Source organism: Dasypus novemcinctus, chromosome 3, assembly GCF_030445035.2.
Source record: "Dasypus novemcinctus isolate mDasNov1 chromosome 3, mDasNov1.1.hap2, whole genome shotgun sequence".
NCBI classification, from domain to species: domain Eukaryota; kingdom Metazoa; phylum Chordata; class Mammalia; order Cingulata; family Dasypodidae; genus Dasypus; species Dasypus novemcinctus.
Genome location: NC_080675.1, coordinates 56,957,966 through 56,977,344, shown reverse-complemented (window position 1 = coordinate 56,977,344; position 19,379 = coordinate 56,957,966). Strand labels below are relative to the sequence as shown.

Sequence of the window (19,379 nt, the reverse complement as noted above, 5' to 3'; positions counted from 1 at the left end):
GACTCAGTGTTTCCACTGAAAACACGGAGATACCCTGGATTTGGCCATCAAGCCTAACAGTCAACTCACATTTGAACGTACGGTGATTTTTTTAGGCTTTAGGGCACTGAGACCAATCCAACTTTCGAGACCAGTCCGGCCGGCCCACCGAGGGCCGCTCGGCCCGGCGCTGCACCCTGGAATCAGCCACTGCGCTCTCGGGCCTCGACCCAGCGCACTCTCCAAGGGGAGGTAAAGGCTGGGCCCGGCGATTCCGACGAGCGGACAGGTGGTCTCGCCCCGCCTCCATGTCCCCCGGGGCGGTGCTCGCCGCGGCTCCAGGCCCCAGGCCGCGGTTAGCGGGCCCGGCCGCAGCCTCGATCCGGTGCCGGCCCCAGAAATCGGGCCGCTTCCTCAAGGGAGGGCGAGGGACCCGCAGCCAGGCTGCCCGGCGCAGCAAAGGACGTCCAGGGCTCAACCCGGGCCGCGGGGCGGTCAGGCCGAGGGCGTTTCTCGCGTTCCACGGGCAAGGGCCGCAAGGAGCCCGGAGCCCAGGCACGTCCGGCCCAGAGTCCAGGCACGTCCGGCCCAGAGTCCAGGCACGTCCGGCCCAGAGCACAACCGGAGCACTGCCCCTCGCCCTCCTCAGCCCTCCGCGCCGGCGACCCCCAGATGTCGTCCGGGCAGGACTGCAGGGACTCCAGGTCTCCTCCACCCGCCGGCCACGCCGTTCCGCCACGCCCGGGCCCCAGCAGGGCCAAGGGGTCACCCGAGTCGGCGAGCCACATTCCCAAGGACGAGCGGCCAGTGGCAGCACCGCCCCCGCTCGAGCGCCCTCCGGATTCCCTCCTGCCTGGACTCCGCGGCCGCATCGCCCCGACCCCTCCCGAACGCGCTGGCGACAGAGGGCAGGAATTCACCCGGACCCCTCCCCTTTTCAAACTTCTTCCCTCCACCGGGAGGTTCTTCCAACCCGACCCCTCTGCGCCATCCGGCTCCTCCTCTCCGCTCCCCTTGGCTTCCAGTCCCCACTTAGGAATCCGCCTCCCCCCCGTCCGCCGGGTCGGGGGATCCTCCCCTAGCCCTCGTGCAGCCGCCGCCTCCCGGGTTCCTCTCCCCCCGCCGGGGCGCTCCCTGCCAAGCCCATGATGTAATGGTGTATGTTAATCAGTAGCATGTGGGGAGCTCCGGCTCGGGCTGCTCAGTCCTCCGCGAGCCGACACTGGAGGCAGCAGCGGCGGCGGCGGCGGCAGCCCCGAACCGCAGCGCCGCACTCACGCAGCGCCGCTCGCCCCGACGGCATGGCCCGCGGCCCGCGCCCGGGGCGCTCCCAACTCCGCTGAAAACTGCAGTGGCCCCGGACCCGTGCTTGGGGCCCCGAGCCGCCGGGATGAGCCGAGCGGAGGTGAGCACCCCTTTTCTTCCGCTCACGGCGGGAGACCCGTCGGTCACTCGGTCTCCTCACGGGACTTCCCCCTCCACCCAAGAAGTTCTAGAAGCCGGGAAGCGGGGTGCTGGGAGTGAGGAGCCCCTTGAGGGCTGAGCCGCGGGGCTCTCCTCCTCTCCACCGGTGTTCACCCGGACCGAACTTATTTTTTATTTTTTTTTGCGGTCGCCTGGGGGGCGTGTGCCGGCGGCGCAGAGCCGCGTTCCCGGCGGAGCCGCCCTACCCGCCGAGGAAAGCAGCGCTGAGGACTCCGACTGCCCGGGCGCGCCGTGCGTCCCCCGGGTAGTGCCGCCTTCGGCCTGGGACGCGCGGGCGAGGCGTGGGCCCGACAGACCCGCCCGTAGGCGACGGCGGCGGGGGCTGGATGCCTAGAATACACACTCGCGTACACACGCACACGCACACATCTGATCGCTCCGGCTGAAGCAGGCCTTCGCAGATCTCCCGGGTGGGCTGAAGCGGCGCGGCGCAGCGCGAGGGAGCCGGGGCTCCGGGCTGCGCCGCCGCCTGCTGGGCGCGGAGCTTTGGGTGGGGAGAGTTTATTTTTGTCTGGAGCTGCTGCCGCGGCTGCTCACGGCCTAAATCCAGAGGGGCGCCTGGCGGTGGAGATGCTCGCTGTTGCTGTAGATGGAGCTGCAGCCCCTCGGCTGCTTCTCCGCGAGGAGGAGAAAGAGGAGGAGGAGTAGGAGGAGGAGGAGGAGGAGGAGGAAGGAACTCGGGCTGCCGCTGCCTCCGCCTCTGCTTTGCATTAGGCTCCCCCTCCGCCCCCGCCCCTGCGCCCGCACCCCTTCTCAGCCGCATTGCAAGTTTTCTGCGCGGTGAAGATCTGTTGCTGGCGCTGGTGTTCTCAGGCACAGCCCGGGAGGCCACCCCGGGTGCGGCGTGCGGGGAGCACCACCCGTGCGCAGCGGCAGCAACAGGAAGCTGCGGGGTCCCCTCCTGCACCTAGGAAGGAGGCTTTTCGCGATTCCCGAGACGGGAATAGCTCATCTCCCGCATCCGGGTGCGCAGGGGCCAGCTGGAATTTGGGGAACGAACCTCCCGCAAGCGCCAACCCCCCCACCCCTCCCCGCCCCGGCACCTTCCGATGCACTCATCCCCCGGGCGCGCGCCCTCGCTGGCCCAGGTCTCACTGCAGCCCTTTCTCTCCTTTCAGTGGTGATCGCCGCTCGGGAATGCGGGTGTGAAGGGTCCGAACTGCCGCCCAGCGGGGAGGAGACCCCGGGACGCCAGAAAGCACCATCCCGAAGCAGCGAGAAGGGGGGAAAAGAGAGCATTCATCATTCGGTTGTGTGCCTTGTGGGGATTTTTTTTTAATAGTTATTTTTTTAAAAAAAATTTCCGTGCTGCTGTCTGTCATCGCCTCTGGGGAAATCAGCCAGAACCACCAGAACGTAACTGAAACCTGACAAGAGAGGCAGGAGTCGAGGCAGTACCTGCAGCGTCCGGGCACCGGTACCACCTTGGAACAGGAACGCGTCTCCGGCGGCGGCGGGGCTGCGGCTCCGCCAAACTTTGGGGCGGGCGGGGTGGGAGGGGGTGCCGAGGGGGCTTTTTAGACAGAGGGCAGCCCCCTAACCATGATGTTTCGCGACCAGGTCGGGGTGCTGGCGGGCTGGTTTAAGGGCTGGAACGAGTGCGAGCAGACTGTTGCGCTGCTGTCGCTGCTCAAGCGCGTGAGCCAGACCCAGGCCCGCTTCCTCCAGCTCTGCCTGGAGCACTCGCTGGCCGACTGCGCCGAGCTGCACGTCCTCGAAGGAGAGGCCAACAGCCCGGGTAAGTGCGCGCCGCCGCCGCCGCCGCCACCCCATTCCCGGCGTCCCCGCCTCTGGCCCCGGCCCCGCCCCCGGCCGCCGCTCCGCGGGCATCCCGGCGACCAGAGCCCCCCCAGGACCCCAGGCCTCCTTCCCCACCCCCATCCCTGGTCCCCGCAGCCTCCTTCCTACCGTGGGCCGCTTTGGTTTTTTGCCCACTGTGAACTCCTTCAGTCCATTCCGTGTGGTAGCTACGGTAGCATGAATGATTGATTTCTCTCTCATGCAGTTTCCTAGGAAATAAGTAAGTCAGGTCACGTAGAGTCTGGATTCTGGGCTTTTTTTTTTTTTTTTTCTTCCCCCTTCTTCTTTTGGGCAACGTGGCTCGCTGGATTTCTGCAACACATGAAGGCCGGGACTGCCCTTCAAAAGCCAGGGTTTGATAAGGTTGTAGGAGGGATACATGAAAATCCAATTTTGCCATTCATTTGTTCCCTACGGATATTCTGGTCTGAGGGCTCTGTCTTCAGAATAATATGTAGGTGACTTTTTAGACTATTAAAATGACATTTGCAGCGTGTATATTATGTGGTTACTTAGCGGTCATGACGTTATCCATACTGAATTTAGATTAAAGGTCTTATCGAAAGAGCAGGCATAAACTGGGATCCTTAATGCTTTTGGTTAGGAAACTTTACTGAATAAAACAATTGCTGCTTATTAACCCTGCTAGTATTTACAGACAACCTCAACGGGTATAGCAAGTGAATATACTTGAAAGGTCCAGCAGTTTGCCATTTGCTAGCGTGGGTAGTAACAGACTGAAATTCTATCCTGAGGGGAGGGGACAGGTCTGCCAGTTGTGATTTTGGATAGGAAGAATTCTTTCGGCCATGCTGCAGCAGGAGAGTGGTGAAGAGCCCGGGTGTTTACGCAGAGAGGAGAATGCCGGGGTCCTCTCTTCCAGCTGTTCTATGTTAGAACTGAGACTCTGCAAGACTCCGCAGAGTCTAGGCTGCCATTTGAAGACAAGGTCCAGCCGAGGACAGTGGGGTCTGGGGGACACTAGAGTGTGCCTTCAGGACAGCAGGAGGAGAGCGGGCCTAGCTGCTGCGGTGCTCCTGGTGCTGAAAACACTAGGATGGGATGTTTCCATATATAGAATCGAAGGCTGGAAGTGACGCTAGTAATCCTCTCAGTCCTTTTCTTATTCAGACAGGACTGCCCCCAAAGGATCCTGTGCTGCCAAGTATGGATGGCCATACTGAGGGAGATTCCACAGGCCCTGCCAGGATTCATTCCGAACCTGACAGCTCACTCGGCCACTCTGAAGTCCGGCAGTGACAGGGCCCCTTCAGTTAGTTTAGCTCCACGTTTATAAATAGCTGAAGGGCCAGCCTCCTTCAGAAGGGTGTGGATGCCTAATGAAGATAACTGATGATCCAGTCCTTTTGCTTCCTCCTTAAAATGGGACAGTGTGGTTCACCTGCTTGGTTGTGCTTTCTCAGGTTTGCCTAACAAGGTTATATAAACTTTAGCATTTTATAGAATGCAGCAAATTTAAGTCCAGTAATTTATGTTGAATGCTTGACTTCAGTACTTGGAGGGGATGTTTGAAATAATAAGTAACCTTTAGGTTACACAAATGTTGGAATAACATTTTTTCCCTCTGAGTGAAAGAGAGGACTTTTCCCGGTATAGCCCCCAGTCAGGTAAGTCAGTAAAGTAATTAGATGTATGGTATTAAAAACTGAACGTTTGTACGTTTTTCAAAATCATTGAGCAATTTTTTCCCTCAAAAAAGTATTACTGTATTTATTTGTGTAAGGTACCTACCTACCTGTTCATGCTACTAAATGGTGTAGATGTGTAAAATAGAAAAACCAGTATGTAAAGATCGGGATTGTTTCCAAGTTTCAAGATTACTCTTTCAACCTAGCTGTTTGTCTGCTTGTAACCTTTGGTGTTTGTTTGGTCGTGTGGCCAGGGAAGAATTTATTAGCAAGCTCATGCCATGGTTTGGTTTACTTTTGGAGTATGGGGTCATAGGGAGCATCAAGGCTGGTCCTATTATCTGAGTCTGTCTGGATTGTGGTGCTCTGCTTAACTGGAACCTAGCCAAGAATGAGGAAGGCCCACTTAGCTACCAGAAGAGATGGGCTTAATGTTGGGGAGAATCCTGTAGACCCTCTCTGAGAACGTACTTTTAGCTTAGACACAATCTTAATATTCTTTCAATTTAGAAAATAATCTATAGCATATTAGGGGTAGCACATTTAGAATGGAGTGAAGAACTGCTGTAATGAGCGATGGAAAATGACCTTTGACAGCCTGACATCAGGGAAAGAGAAGAAAAGCTGTAACTTCATAAAACTTTAGACACTAGAAAACTGGGGGAAGGGGGAGAAGCTGGGAAGGCTTGGGAATATTAGGGTCCATCAACCCTGCAGGCATCACTCTGTAATAACAAACCACTAGCTATTGTTTATAATTAATGATACAAAAAGATACATTTAAAAATATACTCTTTAAGAAGACAGAGGAATATGTAATATATATTTTTGAATATTTACAACAAAAATAATAAACCCCCAAAGTTATTTTGCTGTGCAAAGCTCTCACCCATTCAGAAAACTAGGCTGTTCAAAATGATTTATCCATTGAATGACTGAGATTTCCAATACCAAAATCATTATGAATCATTTACTTTATTTTGTCACAATTAAACAAACACATACTTTGTCTAAGTGTTGTAGAGACTTTAAAACTTGATGAGTAGGAGCCAAATTTGTATCTCAGTAGAATAAAGAAAAATAATTAGTAATATTATGACTGTGCCTCTGTTTTCTCCAGGACTGACTTTAAATAGAGAGATATCCAGCACATTGAGCATGCTTTGTTTGAGATCCATGGGTTGTATTTTGATACTAACTTTTCATTCTCTTAAATTTAGGATATGTTGAGCATCTAGTGATTTACTGGTTTATCTTTTGCCTCAGATTCATGGTCGTGCATGAGCCAAAAGAAATGGTTGAATCAGACCCTGTGGATTTCTTCGTTGGGCTTTTTTCACCCAAGATTTGGTCATTAGGTATTGGTCACAATCAGATATCTAAGAAGAGTTTGTTTCCAGAACTTTCATAACCAGCCCAGGGTAATAATATTGAGACTTCTGGCCAGTTTCAGTTTGTAGATGACCATTTCTGGGGCTAGCAGGTTATTTATTAACTGCAAATGACAAAAATGGAATCTGCTGATTGACCCTGCAGTCCCCCCCCCCCCCCAACACACAAATGAGTTGTATGGCATGGTTTATATATAATTTCTGTCCTCTGGACTCAAAACATAATTTCTAGTGGAAATAATGTTAATAAATGGAAATTCATTCACAAGTTAATCCACAAAGAATTTTTAACCCACAAAACTGTAAATTTTGTGGGGGGAAATTGTGTATGTTTGTAGTAAATAAATGGCGAATTGTTGCTATACTTATAATTAAATACAAGAAAGAATTATCTGAAATGGTGATGCTTGAGACAAAACTCACTGTGGAGATTGAAAAAGTCTATGGGCATATTTGTTATCTTTAGAGGGTAAAGATATTGGTTCTATGATTTTGATGTTTTTTTCCTTTCTGTAGCTCAGGTATGCCATATTCTATCCTGATTTGCTTATTTAGAGCACAAATACAGTTCTTTCATTCATTTATTAATCAGCTCATTCAACAAACATTTTCTGACTGCTGACTATTTTCCTGGCCCATTGTTATGTAATGGGAAGGCAGAAGTAACTTACTATATTCCAGGCACCCAGCTCAGTGCCTCCTCTATGATAAATATTCAGTGTTGCATAAATGACTAATATAATGTTATAGGTGCTAAAGCATAGGTATGGTAATACAAGGGGGAGGGGGAAGGGTTCTGGGAGTACTGTGAACCTAGCAGCTAATTGGCTAGGGAAGACTGCACTGAGGAGAGGAAATGTTTGAGTTGAATCTTGAATAGGAATTGGTTTGCTATGTGAAAGGAATTATAGAGGCTGGGGAAGGGAGGTGTTTTCCAAGCAGAAGGGATAGCATTTATGAAAATTTTGCCTGTGAAAGACCTACTTGTGTGCAGGAAATGGTGAGTTTGGTGTGGCTAAAAGAGTGTCGAATGCTAATCTTTAAATGACAGAAGGTAAAACAGGAGAGGTAGGTGTGCAGGACTTTGGTTGCCAGCTAAGGAATTTGGACTTAATCCTGCGGAGTTGATAGAGAAGCTTTTAGGCAGGAGAGTACTGAGAATGAGGAGGGAAAAGGAAAGGAGTTCAAAGATGAAAGATAGGTGTTTGTGTATATATATATATATATACATTTCTGAGAAAGTGCTGGTGTATGTGGATACATGATCCTCTGGTAGGAAAAAATGGGAGAAGTGAGGTAGTTTGGTTCGGACAGTTTCTGCTTTGGCCACCTGGTGGTATCATCAGCTCAGAGCAGCTTGGTTGCTCTTAGCACTGACAAATGGAGTAGGAGGAAAAGGATTGAGAGAGAAAAAAAGCGTTGTCCAGGTGGCCGTTTGTTTATATCCATGGGAGGGCATATATTGTAGAGAACATTAAGTGTAGATTTTGATGTCAGTCAGACTGGACTAACCAATTAATTCCTGAGCCTCAGTTTTGTCTTCTGCAAAATGATGATTAAAGAAAAACCAAAACCTTGTTATTGCCCAGATGTCAGTTCTTAATAATCCAATAAGGACCTCTTCTATTCCATAGGTTTAAATTTACCTCTAATTAATATGGAGTTACTATAAATAATATTTTCCTTAATGATAGGAAGTTTTTTTACTTAAAGGATTGTCAAGAAATGATTGGGGGTAGTTTGGAATCCTGAAAAGATATAGTCTGTTTTGCTATAAGTCCTACATTTTGGCTTTGTTCTACTTTCTATCATATTGGGACCTAAAAAAATGCGACACTGACCCAGTTATCTCATATAATTTGTCAACACTTTTTTTTGTTCAGTTGGTAAATGTAAAAAGAAGGAATCATCTAGTTGAATGAAATGTTTAGGAACTTTATATAAGAAAACACTTTTCACTTAGGGTGTTGTAATTTTCTTTGGATTGGTCTGGGATGATGGGGAAATTTCCTGATTGTAAATTGTTGCAGGTCATACATTTCTTAGTCTTTGTTGTAAATAACTTGGATTTGATTGTTTAACTTGGGTACTCAAAGGCTTCAACAACTAAGTATATTCATAAACAGGCCCCCATCAAAGCATTTAAAAGGCAGTCAAACTTAACAGCAGTCAAATTGGTTTGTTTACGTTTAAATAAACAATCTAGGGTGAAGTGCAGGTCTGAAGGATTGAGAAGTAACTGCAAATTCCCTGGTGTATCCTGTAGAAGTGTAATTCTAAAGAGAATTGCCATTTGCTAGTGTTCCCAGAAAAGAAGGAATATATTGCTCTTCCCTAGCCTGAGGAGAAATTTGGAGATTTTCATCTTGGGTGAAGTGCCTCGTGTAACTCATTTGCTCAGAAAGCAGTGGTGCTCATATAAATATATATATATATATTTAAAAATATAGTCACTACTTTGGGTTTTTAGCCTGTTCCTTCTTTTCATATCTATTAATCTTTCCTTCCAAGGCGTTACTTAGCTCAAGCGATTCACGTAAATTAAGATTCATAATTAGATATCTGCTCCTTACTACTTTTTTGCTTCCATGGAAGCAGCCTGAGGCAGGATTCTTCCAAAGAAAGCATAACTTTCAGAACAGGAGCTCAGCTTTTCCTCTTGATTAGTCTGGTCAAGGTGTGGGCCTTGCTCTGAGACCTGTTTTCTAACAGCCAGCTCGGAGCTCAGGGGAACTAGCCAGCTTATTTCAGAGCATGTGACGCTTTGGGATTCACAAACTAATTCTAAGATTTTGTTCCTACCCCAAAACCAACATTTTAATACAATTTCCTTGTCTTTAATGGGGAAAAAAAATCAAAATTTTCAACTTTTTTTTTTTTTTTTTTTACATGATAGATAATACCATTTAAAGGTATCTGGCAAAGAGTATCTAGTAAGAAACCTCCAGCCCAAGTAAATATTAATTCACCAAGCACCTCAGCAGAGACTTTGGTGCTATGTCAAAAAGCGAAGTTGGTATAGTGATTACTCTTAAGATCTTACACTCTAGTTGTGGAGGTAAAATATATATATATAATTAGACCATAAATGATTGGTAAACAATATAGTATGATTAGTGAATAAAACGGGAATTGAGTGAAGGGGAAGAGACTAGGGTGGGTTGGGTAGTCTGAGAAGCTGATTGGAAGACGTAAACTTAAATGTGTCATTTGAAACAAGCTTTAAGGCTTAAAAGACTTCTGATTTTTAAGCCAAAAGACTTTAGCCTTTAAGGAAACCACACAAATGGGGGGTTCTTGAGCCTTTGAAGGGTACTTAGGAGTAGGTTAGAAAGAGGCTTTGAAGCATGATGCATATTGTCCATCAAGAATGGTTTCTTGGTGAATGGAGAAAGAGGCATTCATGGGTCAATCCAAATACTGCAGTTTCTAAGTGTTCTGGTCACCTAATATTTTCATTCCTTTTAAGTATCCATAAAATTATGAGACTCGGTAATAGTTCTTTTGGTTCCTTCCAGGAGGATGCTTTTGTAGGGTTCTTTGATTAGAATTAGTGCTAAGCAGGGACATCTAAAACACTTACAGGAAAAGAGAAAAGTGTCTTAGACCAATTCTTCAAATTTAAAGTGCATACAAATCACTTGGGGAATCTTGTTAAACTGAAACTCTGATTGAGGAAATCTGGGGTGGGGCCTGAGCTCCTTGGAGTCTAACAAACTTCCAGGTGATTTCCATGCCGCTGGTCTACAGACCACACTTGGACTAGAAAGATCATAGACTGTTAGAGATGGAAGCCAGGCTAGAGGTCATTGTTTTATCTTGTGTATCAGAAAATTTCTTTGTAAATGAAAACTTGCAGGGAATAGAGTAAGCTTCTAACCCTAACTCTCCAAGGAAAGTGGTTTGAAAATCTCTGGCCAAGTACTATGATTTTCCCAGACCAAGAGACATTGGTTGACATAGCTGTGGCCAGCAGATCTGGGATTCCAGTCCTGGGCTTCCGACTCTCCTCGGTCCAGTGCTCTTTTCACCACCTCCGCCTCTTATCAAGTGTTGCTAGCCTGTGGGAGCCCTTGTTTGGTTCCCATGTCAGGATGGGGGATCATTTCTCTTTTGCCCACTCAGTATTTCTGTTGTGAGAAAGGCCATTTTCAGCCTTCCTCTTTTGAGTTTTATGGTATTTTCAAATGCAGAGAGGAGCAGATTTTTCTCCAATCTTATGGCAGCACCTCTTTGGAAGGCACAGAGAGGAGAGAGCTAAAGATGGGATGTCTGTGGGAGTGCTATATGGTCAGTCCTAACTAGTAATGCACATCAGGCTACACAGGCACTTTAAGCCACTTTGTTCTGGAAAATCCCCATGGACTGTTTTACTCAAAGAACATCTCAGTGGGAAAAGTGTGTTTCATTGGATGGAATCATTGGCTTAAAAATCTTTTCAAGATTTGCCTACTGCAGATAAGCTCTGAAATAATATGCTTTTTTTTTTTTTGGTGTTTGATATAGTCACTCATTAAATTATTTAAGTATTCTGTATACCATTCTCAGCAATAATTCCCTCCCTGGACCTCTCAACTGCCTCTTACAGTCTGAATGAGTCTGGGTTTGAGTAAGCTGGGATCTGTTGTAGCATTTCCCCAAGCTTTTTGGACATGTCCCTGCTGGAATTTCCAGGCATCCTAATGGTCAGTGTCCCATGGAAAATGAGGCTCCAGGAAAGATTCCTTTTTTGCTGATGCTGTGGACTGTAAAGTTGGAAAGAAAGGAATGTCAATTACGAGAACGGATGGGCGAGATCTCCTGTCACTTCCCCAGTGTACTCCCATAAAGCACCAGTATTGGAATTTCTGAAGCGGCTTATGCTTATCTGCCAGTAGAATTCAGGTGTTTGTGTATGCAGCATAAATATGTCCATAATGTTGACTTTCATTGTATGTATTTCCATCTGTGTGAGTGTGTACACCAAGTATGTGAATTTTGTGTGTGTGTGTGTGTGAGACACTGGGCCCAGGGACCTGAGCCCTTATATGTGGGAAGTCAGCACTCAACCACTAAGCTACATTGGCTCCCCTGAGTTGGTTTTTTCATTTGTTTGCTTGTTGTTTTTCTTTCTGTTTTTAGGAGGCACTGGGGACCAAACCTAGAACCTCCCATGTGGGAAGCAGGTGCTCAACTGCTTGAGCCACATCTGCTCCCCAAGGATGTGACTTAAACACAGTTAAGATGTGTGACTTAAATGGCAGTGCTGAATTACTTCTGATTTTTCCAAGAGTCATGAAGGAATAGCAGGAATCTCATAAGTCCTGAGATAAATATCAGTGTCTCAGTTTGAAAAAGAAATGGAGGGGAAAAGTAGGTTCAGTACATCTTAGAGACCTGTGAAGTTAAAAATGACCCTGTGCAGAATACCCAAAGATTATTTAAAACACGATTAATGACCATTGGACAAGGGAATAGGCACCAACATAGTTTTCCTAAGAATGGAAGAATGGGTTATAGAGGGCTAATGCCATTCCCTCTTTGATGGGGAATGGAAAGTAAGGGCACTAGCATTTACTGAGAGACTTCTGGGGTCTGGGCAGATCACACAGATCTGGGAAGCAGTTCACATGTAAGTTTCAGTAGAGCCTTTGACAAATCTTGTTTCCTTTTTGACTAATTCTGTTTCTTGATCAATAAAATGGAGATGTGAGGACTGGGCAATAGCAAAACTGTGTGGCTTTAGAGTGGCTTTAGGGACTGACACAACTGGCTCCGGCCACTGTCAGCCTTAAGGGAAGTTTTCGATGCTGTGCTCGGGGCTCACATGTTCAACTTCGTTGTTCATGTTGACAGTGTGTGGCTAAGCCTGGGTCTCTCAGAAATCAGAGCCTGAAGCAGTGGCTTGTGTGTAGGCATCTTGTTTGGGGCACTGTTCCCAGGGAACAGGCATAAGGATCTGGGAAGAGAGAAACAGAGAAGGAGGGAAAGCCAACCTCAGCCCCCATCACCAGGCTGATTACTGCTGTGGGCACCTGGGGTATGCCTCAGAAGTGGCTGACACATGGAATAGGGGTTCCTTCGACTTCCAGGTTTGTACATGTATGGGTGTGAACCATTTCTGCAGGGACCCAGAGAAGTCCAGAGAAGTTATGGCCAGAGAAGCCCCAAGTCAGGAAACTAGAGAGAAATGGGACACCTGAGGCAAGGTGCTGTCAGGTTATACCTGCGTGAAGCTGGTGGCCATAGCAAGGGCTGCAGTGTCAGCTGCACTGAGAAGGTATAGTTCTCAAACCTGTGGGTAAAGTCTAGGAGAGCTGAGGGCTTGATGACAGAATCATGATTCAAAATATTTGACAGCAAGGTGACATATAGCATACTGAAAGTGAAGTCCTTACATTTGTATCCCTAAACCAAAGTTGGAGGAGGCATAGCTCGGCAGTCACATGCATGAAAAGGACTCCTGCATTTTGGAAGACCTAGAGCTTGGTGTGAATAACATCATTATGTAGTTGCCCCCCAAAACACTCAACTCTAGGGTTCTGTAGTGTAGTTATATTCAGAACAAGAAGCGTGATCATCCCTCTTTGCTCTGCCAGCCAGACTGTCCCTGACATCTGGTATGCAGTTTGGGGGTACATGTCAGGATGTGGCCAGAGGAGAGAGGATGGTGGGGACACTTGACTCCTGGTCTGTAAAAGAAGGACCATTTACCCTGGAGAGGAAAATCAGAGCAGAGAGCATGACAACTGTCATTGGTTGCTTGCAAGGTTGGCTTAGAGTTGGGTTAAATTCTGTATCCATGTAGAGGGCAGTGGGTGGAAGCTGCAGTCCATTTATCTCAAAGCAGGGAAAAACTTTATAATAATTAGAGCAGCCTAAACAGGGAAATAAGCTGCTTTAGGATGAACTGTCTTGGGTTTCACCAGATGCACACGCGTTAAACTTTGGGCAGGGTTCAGAATAATATCTTTAAATAAGACTGCTCTCTGCCAGGACCCTAACTAATTATTTACATACATTATCTCACTTGTTCCTTCCACCAACCCTCTAGATGAGGCAGGAACCTTCAATATTCCATTTGTCAGTGAGGAAACAAGCAGTCTGACTTCTGACCTCTCTGTCAGAATTAGCACTTTAGGGAATTAGTGCATGTCTAGAAAAGAGGCTGTGACCTCTTGGATCACCTCTAAAGTCCCTTCTAATCTTAAGATGCTATAACTTCTGTCAATCAGGAGGAAAGATAAGAAAACATAACTGTTGGGAGCAGAACAGAGAGCTACAATGTGAGTGAGTGGATGAATGAATGAATCAATGAATGAAGGTGGTCTTAAAAGTCTTCTTCAAATTATTTCCAGGGTATTCCTCCTGTATTCTATAGTTCAGAACCACAGATTTGTGACTTTTTGTTTAAGGACTTTACCTTTAGAGTGATTCTTAGTTATTTTTTGAAATAGGCAGTGAGGTGATGCTAGGTGACCAACATTTAAGAAAAGATGGGATGAACTGAATGGCATCTTGTTTCTTTTGGTCCACACAAGGGCAATGATAAGCCCTGAGTGTATCAGTCATTTATTAGTAAAGATAACGCATGATTGCGTTTTTCTCTTTTTATTCTCTCCATGTAGTTCTAAAAGTGATCATAGAATATTCTTTGTATGGCAATAGCTGTCTTTTTTTTTTTTTTTTTTTAAGGCAAGGGAGTAAAGAGTTTATTAAGAAAAAATAAAGTACACACCTGTCTTAGTTAGCCAAAGGTGTGCTGATTCAAAATACCAGAAATATGTTGGCTTTTATAAAGGATATTTACTTGGGATAGAAGCTTACAGTTACCAGGCCATAAATTGTAGGTACTTCCCTCACCAAAGTCTATTGTTAGGTGTTACAGCAAGATGGCTGCTGACATCTGCCAGGGTTCAGGCTTCCTGGGTTCCTCTCTTCTGGGGGCTTGTGTCTCTCTGGGCTCAGCTGCCCTGCTCTCTCCACAAGGCCAGCTGTAGACTTTCAAGTGACTGGCTCTGTCTCTCTGCCCGAGGCTTGATTCTCTCCAGGCTCAGCTACTCTGCTCCTCTATATGCTTACTTCCCGGGCTCCAGCTCAAAACTCCAACTAACTCCTCTGCTCTGTTGTGTAGTTTTATCTGTGAATACCTGCCCAACAAGGGGGCAGGGACTCAATATCCTGTTGACGTGGCCCAATCAAAGCCCTAATCAAAACTTAATCACACCCAGGTACAGACCAGTTTACAAATTTAGTCCAATATCTATTTTTGGAATTCATAAACTATATCAAAGTGCAACAACATCCAAGCACCCAAGGCATGGGAACGGGCCATGCTATAGGGTGAGGTGTGCACATGGGATCCCAGGTTAGGCCTTTTTAAGACCCTTCCTCCTCCCCTTTCCTAATGCTGGGGAGGGGTCCCAGCTGTTTGCTACTCTGGTTGCCTTAGGAACCCCACCTGTTAGCTCTCAAGGGACCAGTGATGAGGCCTTTTGTTTGGAGTTACCTGAGACCAATGGGGAGGCCTGTTTGGCATTATCTGGGGCTTCCTCTTGACCCCAGAAAGAGCTAGGGTCTCAGGTGGGGTCTTTCCAGCTTTGTTCTCAGTAGCAGCCTTTGGGGTCTCATGGCCATGTTCTCTGCTGGGTCCCAACTGTCTTCCCTCTTTGCCTATGCCAACCTGCCTCAACTTCCCCTTCAGGGAGTTTACACCTTTATCTTAAGGGGATGCTGAAGGGCGATGGTCATTCTTCTGTAGCTGCTTCCTGATAGTTAGGCGCAGTAGTCTCTGCCTGACAAGGTGTGAAACTCTGGCTATTCTATCAAGTTGAGGGAAGATGGATCTGGCATCATGGTTGGAACTGGATGAAATCCCTGCATGACTAATACCTTGTTCTGGAAGGCATTGTTTTAATCTTCATCAGGTGTTGGGGAGTGTTACTTGCCTCTTTGTTGCCTGCCATGGCTTGCCAAATATGTTAGTGGAACACTCTGGGTTCTGGGGTTCTATGTTCTTGGCTATGGGGCATGAAAGAATTTAAGGGCATACCATAGCATAGGCAAGGGAGTAAAGAGTTTATTAAGAAACAGGAAAAAATAAGATACATACCCAAGGCATGGGTGGAGGCTGTGCTATGGGGTGAGATGCACTGTCATTTTTTTAAAAACACTTTCTTTGTGTCAGAGAATTACACATACACAGAAACACTCTATGGAATGGATGAATTACACATAGAAGCAGAACTAATGTTTTTGAAAATTAAATGCATTATATTGCAATAATTAGATCATGTGCTTAACATAATAGTCTGGGCATGTAGGAAGTACACAGTAATTTTAAAATTATATAGATATTATCTACATTTCATAGATGAAGAAACTGTGGTTCAGAGTGTTTGGAAACATGCCTAAGATCACTGAGGTGTTTCTGATCTGAAAGCCCAAGTGTAATCCTTGCCACCACCCTGATGCTACAGATCTCTTCCAGTGTTTAGTTAAATGAAAATGTTGGCATTTAAAAGAAAAGTGCTTAAGGATACTTAATGATAGTGTTAATGTGTTAAATGCCAATGTTTTATAAATCTGGTCTTGGAAGAGTTCTTTTCAGTTTGTCAATTTAAATGTCCCTCTTATTTATCACAATTTCCTGTGTAGCTTGCTATAGCTTGGTTTCTTTTCACCCCTGGCAGTTTTCTTTCTTCTTCCTCTTCCTCTTCCTCTTCTTCCTCTTCCCCTTCCTCTTCCTCTTCTTCCTCTTCCTCTTCTTCTTCTTCTTCTTCTTTCTTCTTCTTCTTCTTCTTCTTTAAATAAGAGAAAGGCATTGATTTAAACATTTTTCTCCCTTTAAGGAAGATTCATGGAATGGGGGCTTCTATGGCCTCTGTGGGAATGGGCAGGAATTGGGGAGGCAAACACTCTGCAAACTGCAGAGAGGAAGGAATAAGGAATGTGTTACCTAACAGCTCACAGCATCCTTGACTTTGACAAACTAAGAACTGATGAACTGAGTCATGATCTCCTTAGGATCTGGAATTGGACAAAGCACCAACTTGAGGGCTGTAAATTAAAACAGTTTCTCTCATTGTAAGTGGCAGAAAATGTCAGACTATTAGTTTAGGAAAACATATGTCACAGATGGTATGAGTGAATTCTCCTTATTTCACTTTCTGGCAACATAAAATTAAGGAGATGGAAGAGACCTCATCCACTCTGGCCTTAAGATTTGTTAAGACTGAGATCAGCTAAGGGCACCTGGTAATAGGGGAAGCGCTGGTGTTACACCCAATCCCTTCCCTACTGTTTATGACCTAGACTTTGGTGTATCAAACAACTTTCTCCTGGCTCACTCAGCTGCCGTGGTCACAGCATCAAATGATTATTGGGCTGGGAAAGAGGGATGTGCTCTTTACCTAAATTTCAAAGATAGCATTCATCAAGATGGTCTCCTTGAAGTCATTTCCAGACCACTCTCTTTTTTTTTGTTTCTTTACTCACTGTAAAACACAATTTGTTTTTTTGTAAGATGAATAGTACTCATATTTTGATATTGCTGACAGTTATAGCATAGGAACTTTTGGCTTTATTTTAAGCATTTTCTTTTTAAAAGATTTATTTATTTATTTCTCTCCCCTGCCCCCCCCCCTCCCCGGCTGTCTGTTCTCTGTCTATTTGCTGCGTCTTCTTTGTCCGTTAAGCATGTTTTAATCACAGTCCCAGTAATACCCTTTTGATTTGTGCAGGATCTGATTCAGCCACTCTGAAATTATCTTAAACCCAGCATGGTACCGGGTATCCATCATGACCACTCACTGCCTGTGGGAGGGTCTTCGTTCATTCATTGCTTAGACAAGTCACTTATTGGGTGTTGATTGCATGGTGGTGAGCTGGACCAACCAGGAGGCTCCTTGTTCTCTTGCCCCATTCTTCCTGAGAGCGTTTTCTATTCACTCAGTGCTTGCTAGCACACTGTGTGTGCCTCTATTATAGTACCAGTCACAGAATATTGTCATTGTTCCCCTTTCTTACGAGACCTTGTCTTAGTTAGATTTATTCTCCAGTGCCTAATACCATGCACATGGGTGGAGCCCAGGATGTTTTTGTTGAAGGAGTGAATGAAAACAAAGAATATAACTCAAAGTCCTAGTCCTCAAGGAATTTATCATCCAGTTGGTGAGAAAAATCTAAATGCATAAGGATTTAATAATAGAACAAGATGAGACTACAAGGGTTCTTACCAGGAGGTATGTGATAAAGGCCACCTGAGAGAAAAAGATGCTGTTAATCTTAGGCCCTTAAAAAAGACCTGAGTTTTGGTCTCGGCATTATCACTTACCAGTTGTGTCATCTTGTAAAAATGACTTAAGCTCTCTGAGCCTCAGTTTCCTCATCTGTGAAATGGAGTTATCACTATGGAAGAAACAATCATTCACCCTATTATCCGGGTGAAGTGGGATTATATATGGGTAAAGTACTTTGAAGTTTGTATCATTTTATACAAATGCAGGGCAACATTATTCTCAAAGGGCTAGTTGAAACAATGAGATAAAAAGTTGAGGAAGGTGAGCATTTAAAAGTAACCATGGGGAAGTGGATGTGGCTCAACTGTTAGAGCATCTGCCTACCATATGGGAGGTCCAGGGTTCAAACCCAGGGCCTCCTGGCCTGTGTAGTGAGCTGGCCCACACACAGTACTGTGCACACAAGGAGTGCTGTGCCACACAGGGGTGTCCCCCACATAGGGGAGCCCCACGCACAAGGAGTGCGCCCTGTAGGGAGAGCCACCCTGCATGAAAAAAAGTGCAGCCCACCCAGGAGTGGTGCCGCATGCAAGGAGAGCTGATGCAGCAAGATGATGCAACAAAAAGAGACACAGATTCCCGGTGCCACCGAGAATGCAAGCGGACACAGAAGAACACACAGTGAATGGACACAGAGCAGACAATGGTGGGCTGGGGTGGGGGGGGGGGGGAGGAGTGAGGCTTAGGGGGAAGAGAAATAAATAAAAATAAAAGGTAACCATGGCCTTTTTTTCAGTACTTTTGCTCTTTAGCAAGAGCTGAAATGAGTAAATGGTTCTCTTGATGAATGCCAGCCACCTCTGGGCTGGAACCAAAATCTGGAACTGATGCTTCAACCACGACATTCAGCTGAGTGACCCAGTCCTCGTGGCCTGGCCTTCCAGTAATTTGTCAAAGTTAAGTTTGTGTCCACGTTCATCCTTTTAATGGGTTAGGTTGCTGGGTGCACTCTCTTCCAGTGGGACCTGGGTATCACTCTAAAGAATTTCTTTTGGGGTAAGGTATATAAAATATATAACCACTATGACTCCTCCCTGCAGATATTCCAAAAGAGTGCTCATGGAGCCATTTAAAGCATGCCACAGGGATTCTGTATGTAAATTGGAAGGTCTGGAGTCTTAAAAATTTGTGAAAAATTAAAAAAAAATATTTAGGGAGGTAACTTTTATTTGGGGGAGGCTTTTTTTTTCCATCCTGGAACTTTCTTTTTTAAATTAGAGAAATTATACGTTTACAAAAAAGTCATATACAAAATACAGAGTTCCCATATACTACTCTATTATTAACACCTTGCATTAGTATGGTATATTTGTTATAATTCATAAAAGAACATTTTTATAATGTATTAACTATAGTCCATGGTTTACTTTAGGGTTCATGGTGTGTTGAATAGTTCCATGGGTTTTAAAAAAATTATTCTAGTAACTTATATACAACCCAAAATTTCCCCTTTCAGTTGCATTCAAATGTATAATTCAGTGCTGTTAATTATGTTCACAATGTTGTACTACCATCACCACCATCCATTACCAAAATTTTTCTGTCACCCCATATAGAAACTCTGTGTATTTTAAGCATTAACTCCCCATTCTCTATACCAAACCCAGACTCTGGTAACCTATATTCTAGTTCTGACTCTATAGTTTGTTTAATTTCATATCAGTGAGATCATAAAGTATTTATCCAATTGTGTCTGGCTTATTTCACTCAACATGTCGTCAAGGTTAATCGATGCTGCTGCAGTATCAGAACTTCATTCCTTTTTAAGACTGAATAATATTCCATTGTATGTATAT

General features: G+C 45.7%; 1 protein-coding gene across 4 annotated transcripts in view; it reads left to right on the top strand.

Annotated features, from left to right (window-relative positions):
* The first annotated feature begins 1,035 nt into the window (after positions 1 to 1,035).
* SAMD4A (sterile alpha motif domain containing 4A) overlaps positions 1,036 to 19,379 on the top strand; it is a 242,859-nt gene continuing 224,515 nt past the window's right edge. Inside the window, exons 1-2 of one of the 4 annotated variants that reach the window (XM_004472777.4) lie at positions 1,036 to 1,384; positions 2,583 to 3,202. In XM_004472777.4, coding sequence (XP_004472834.2) covers positions 3,007 to 3,202 — 196 coding nt within the window. In that variant the 5' untranslated portion in view covers positions 1,036 to 1,384; positions 2,583 to 3,006. Of the gene's footprint in view, positions 1,385 to 1,840; positions 2,430 to 2,582; positions 3,203 to 19,379 lie in introns of those variants that run through there. The other 3 variants (XM_004472776.4, XM_058293407.1, XM_012530720.3) reach the window with 3 other exon arrangements.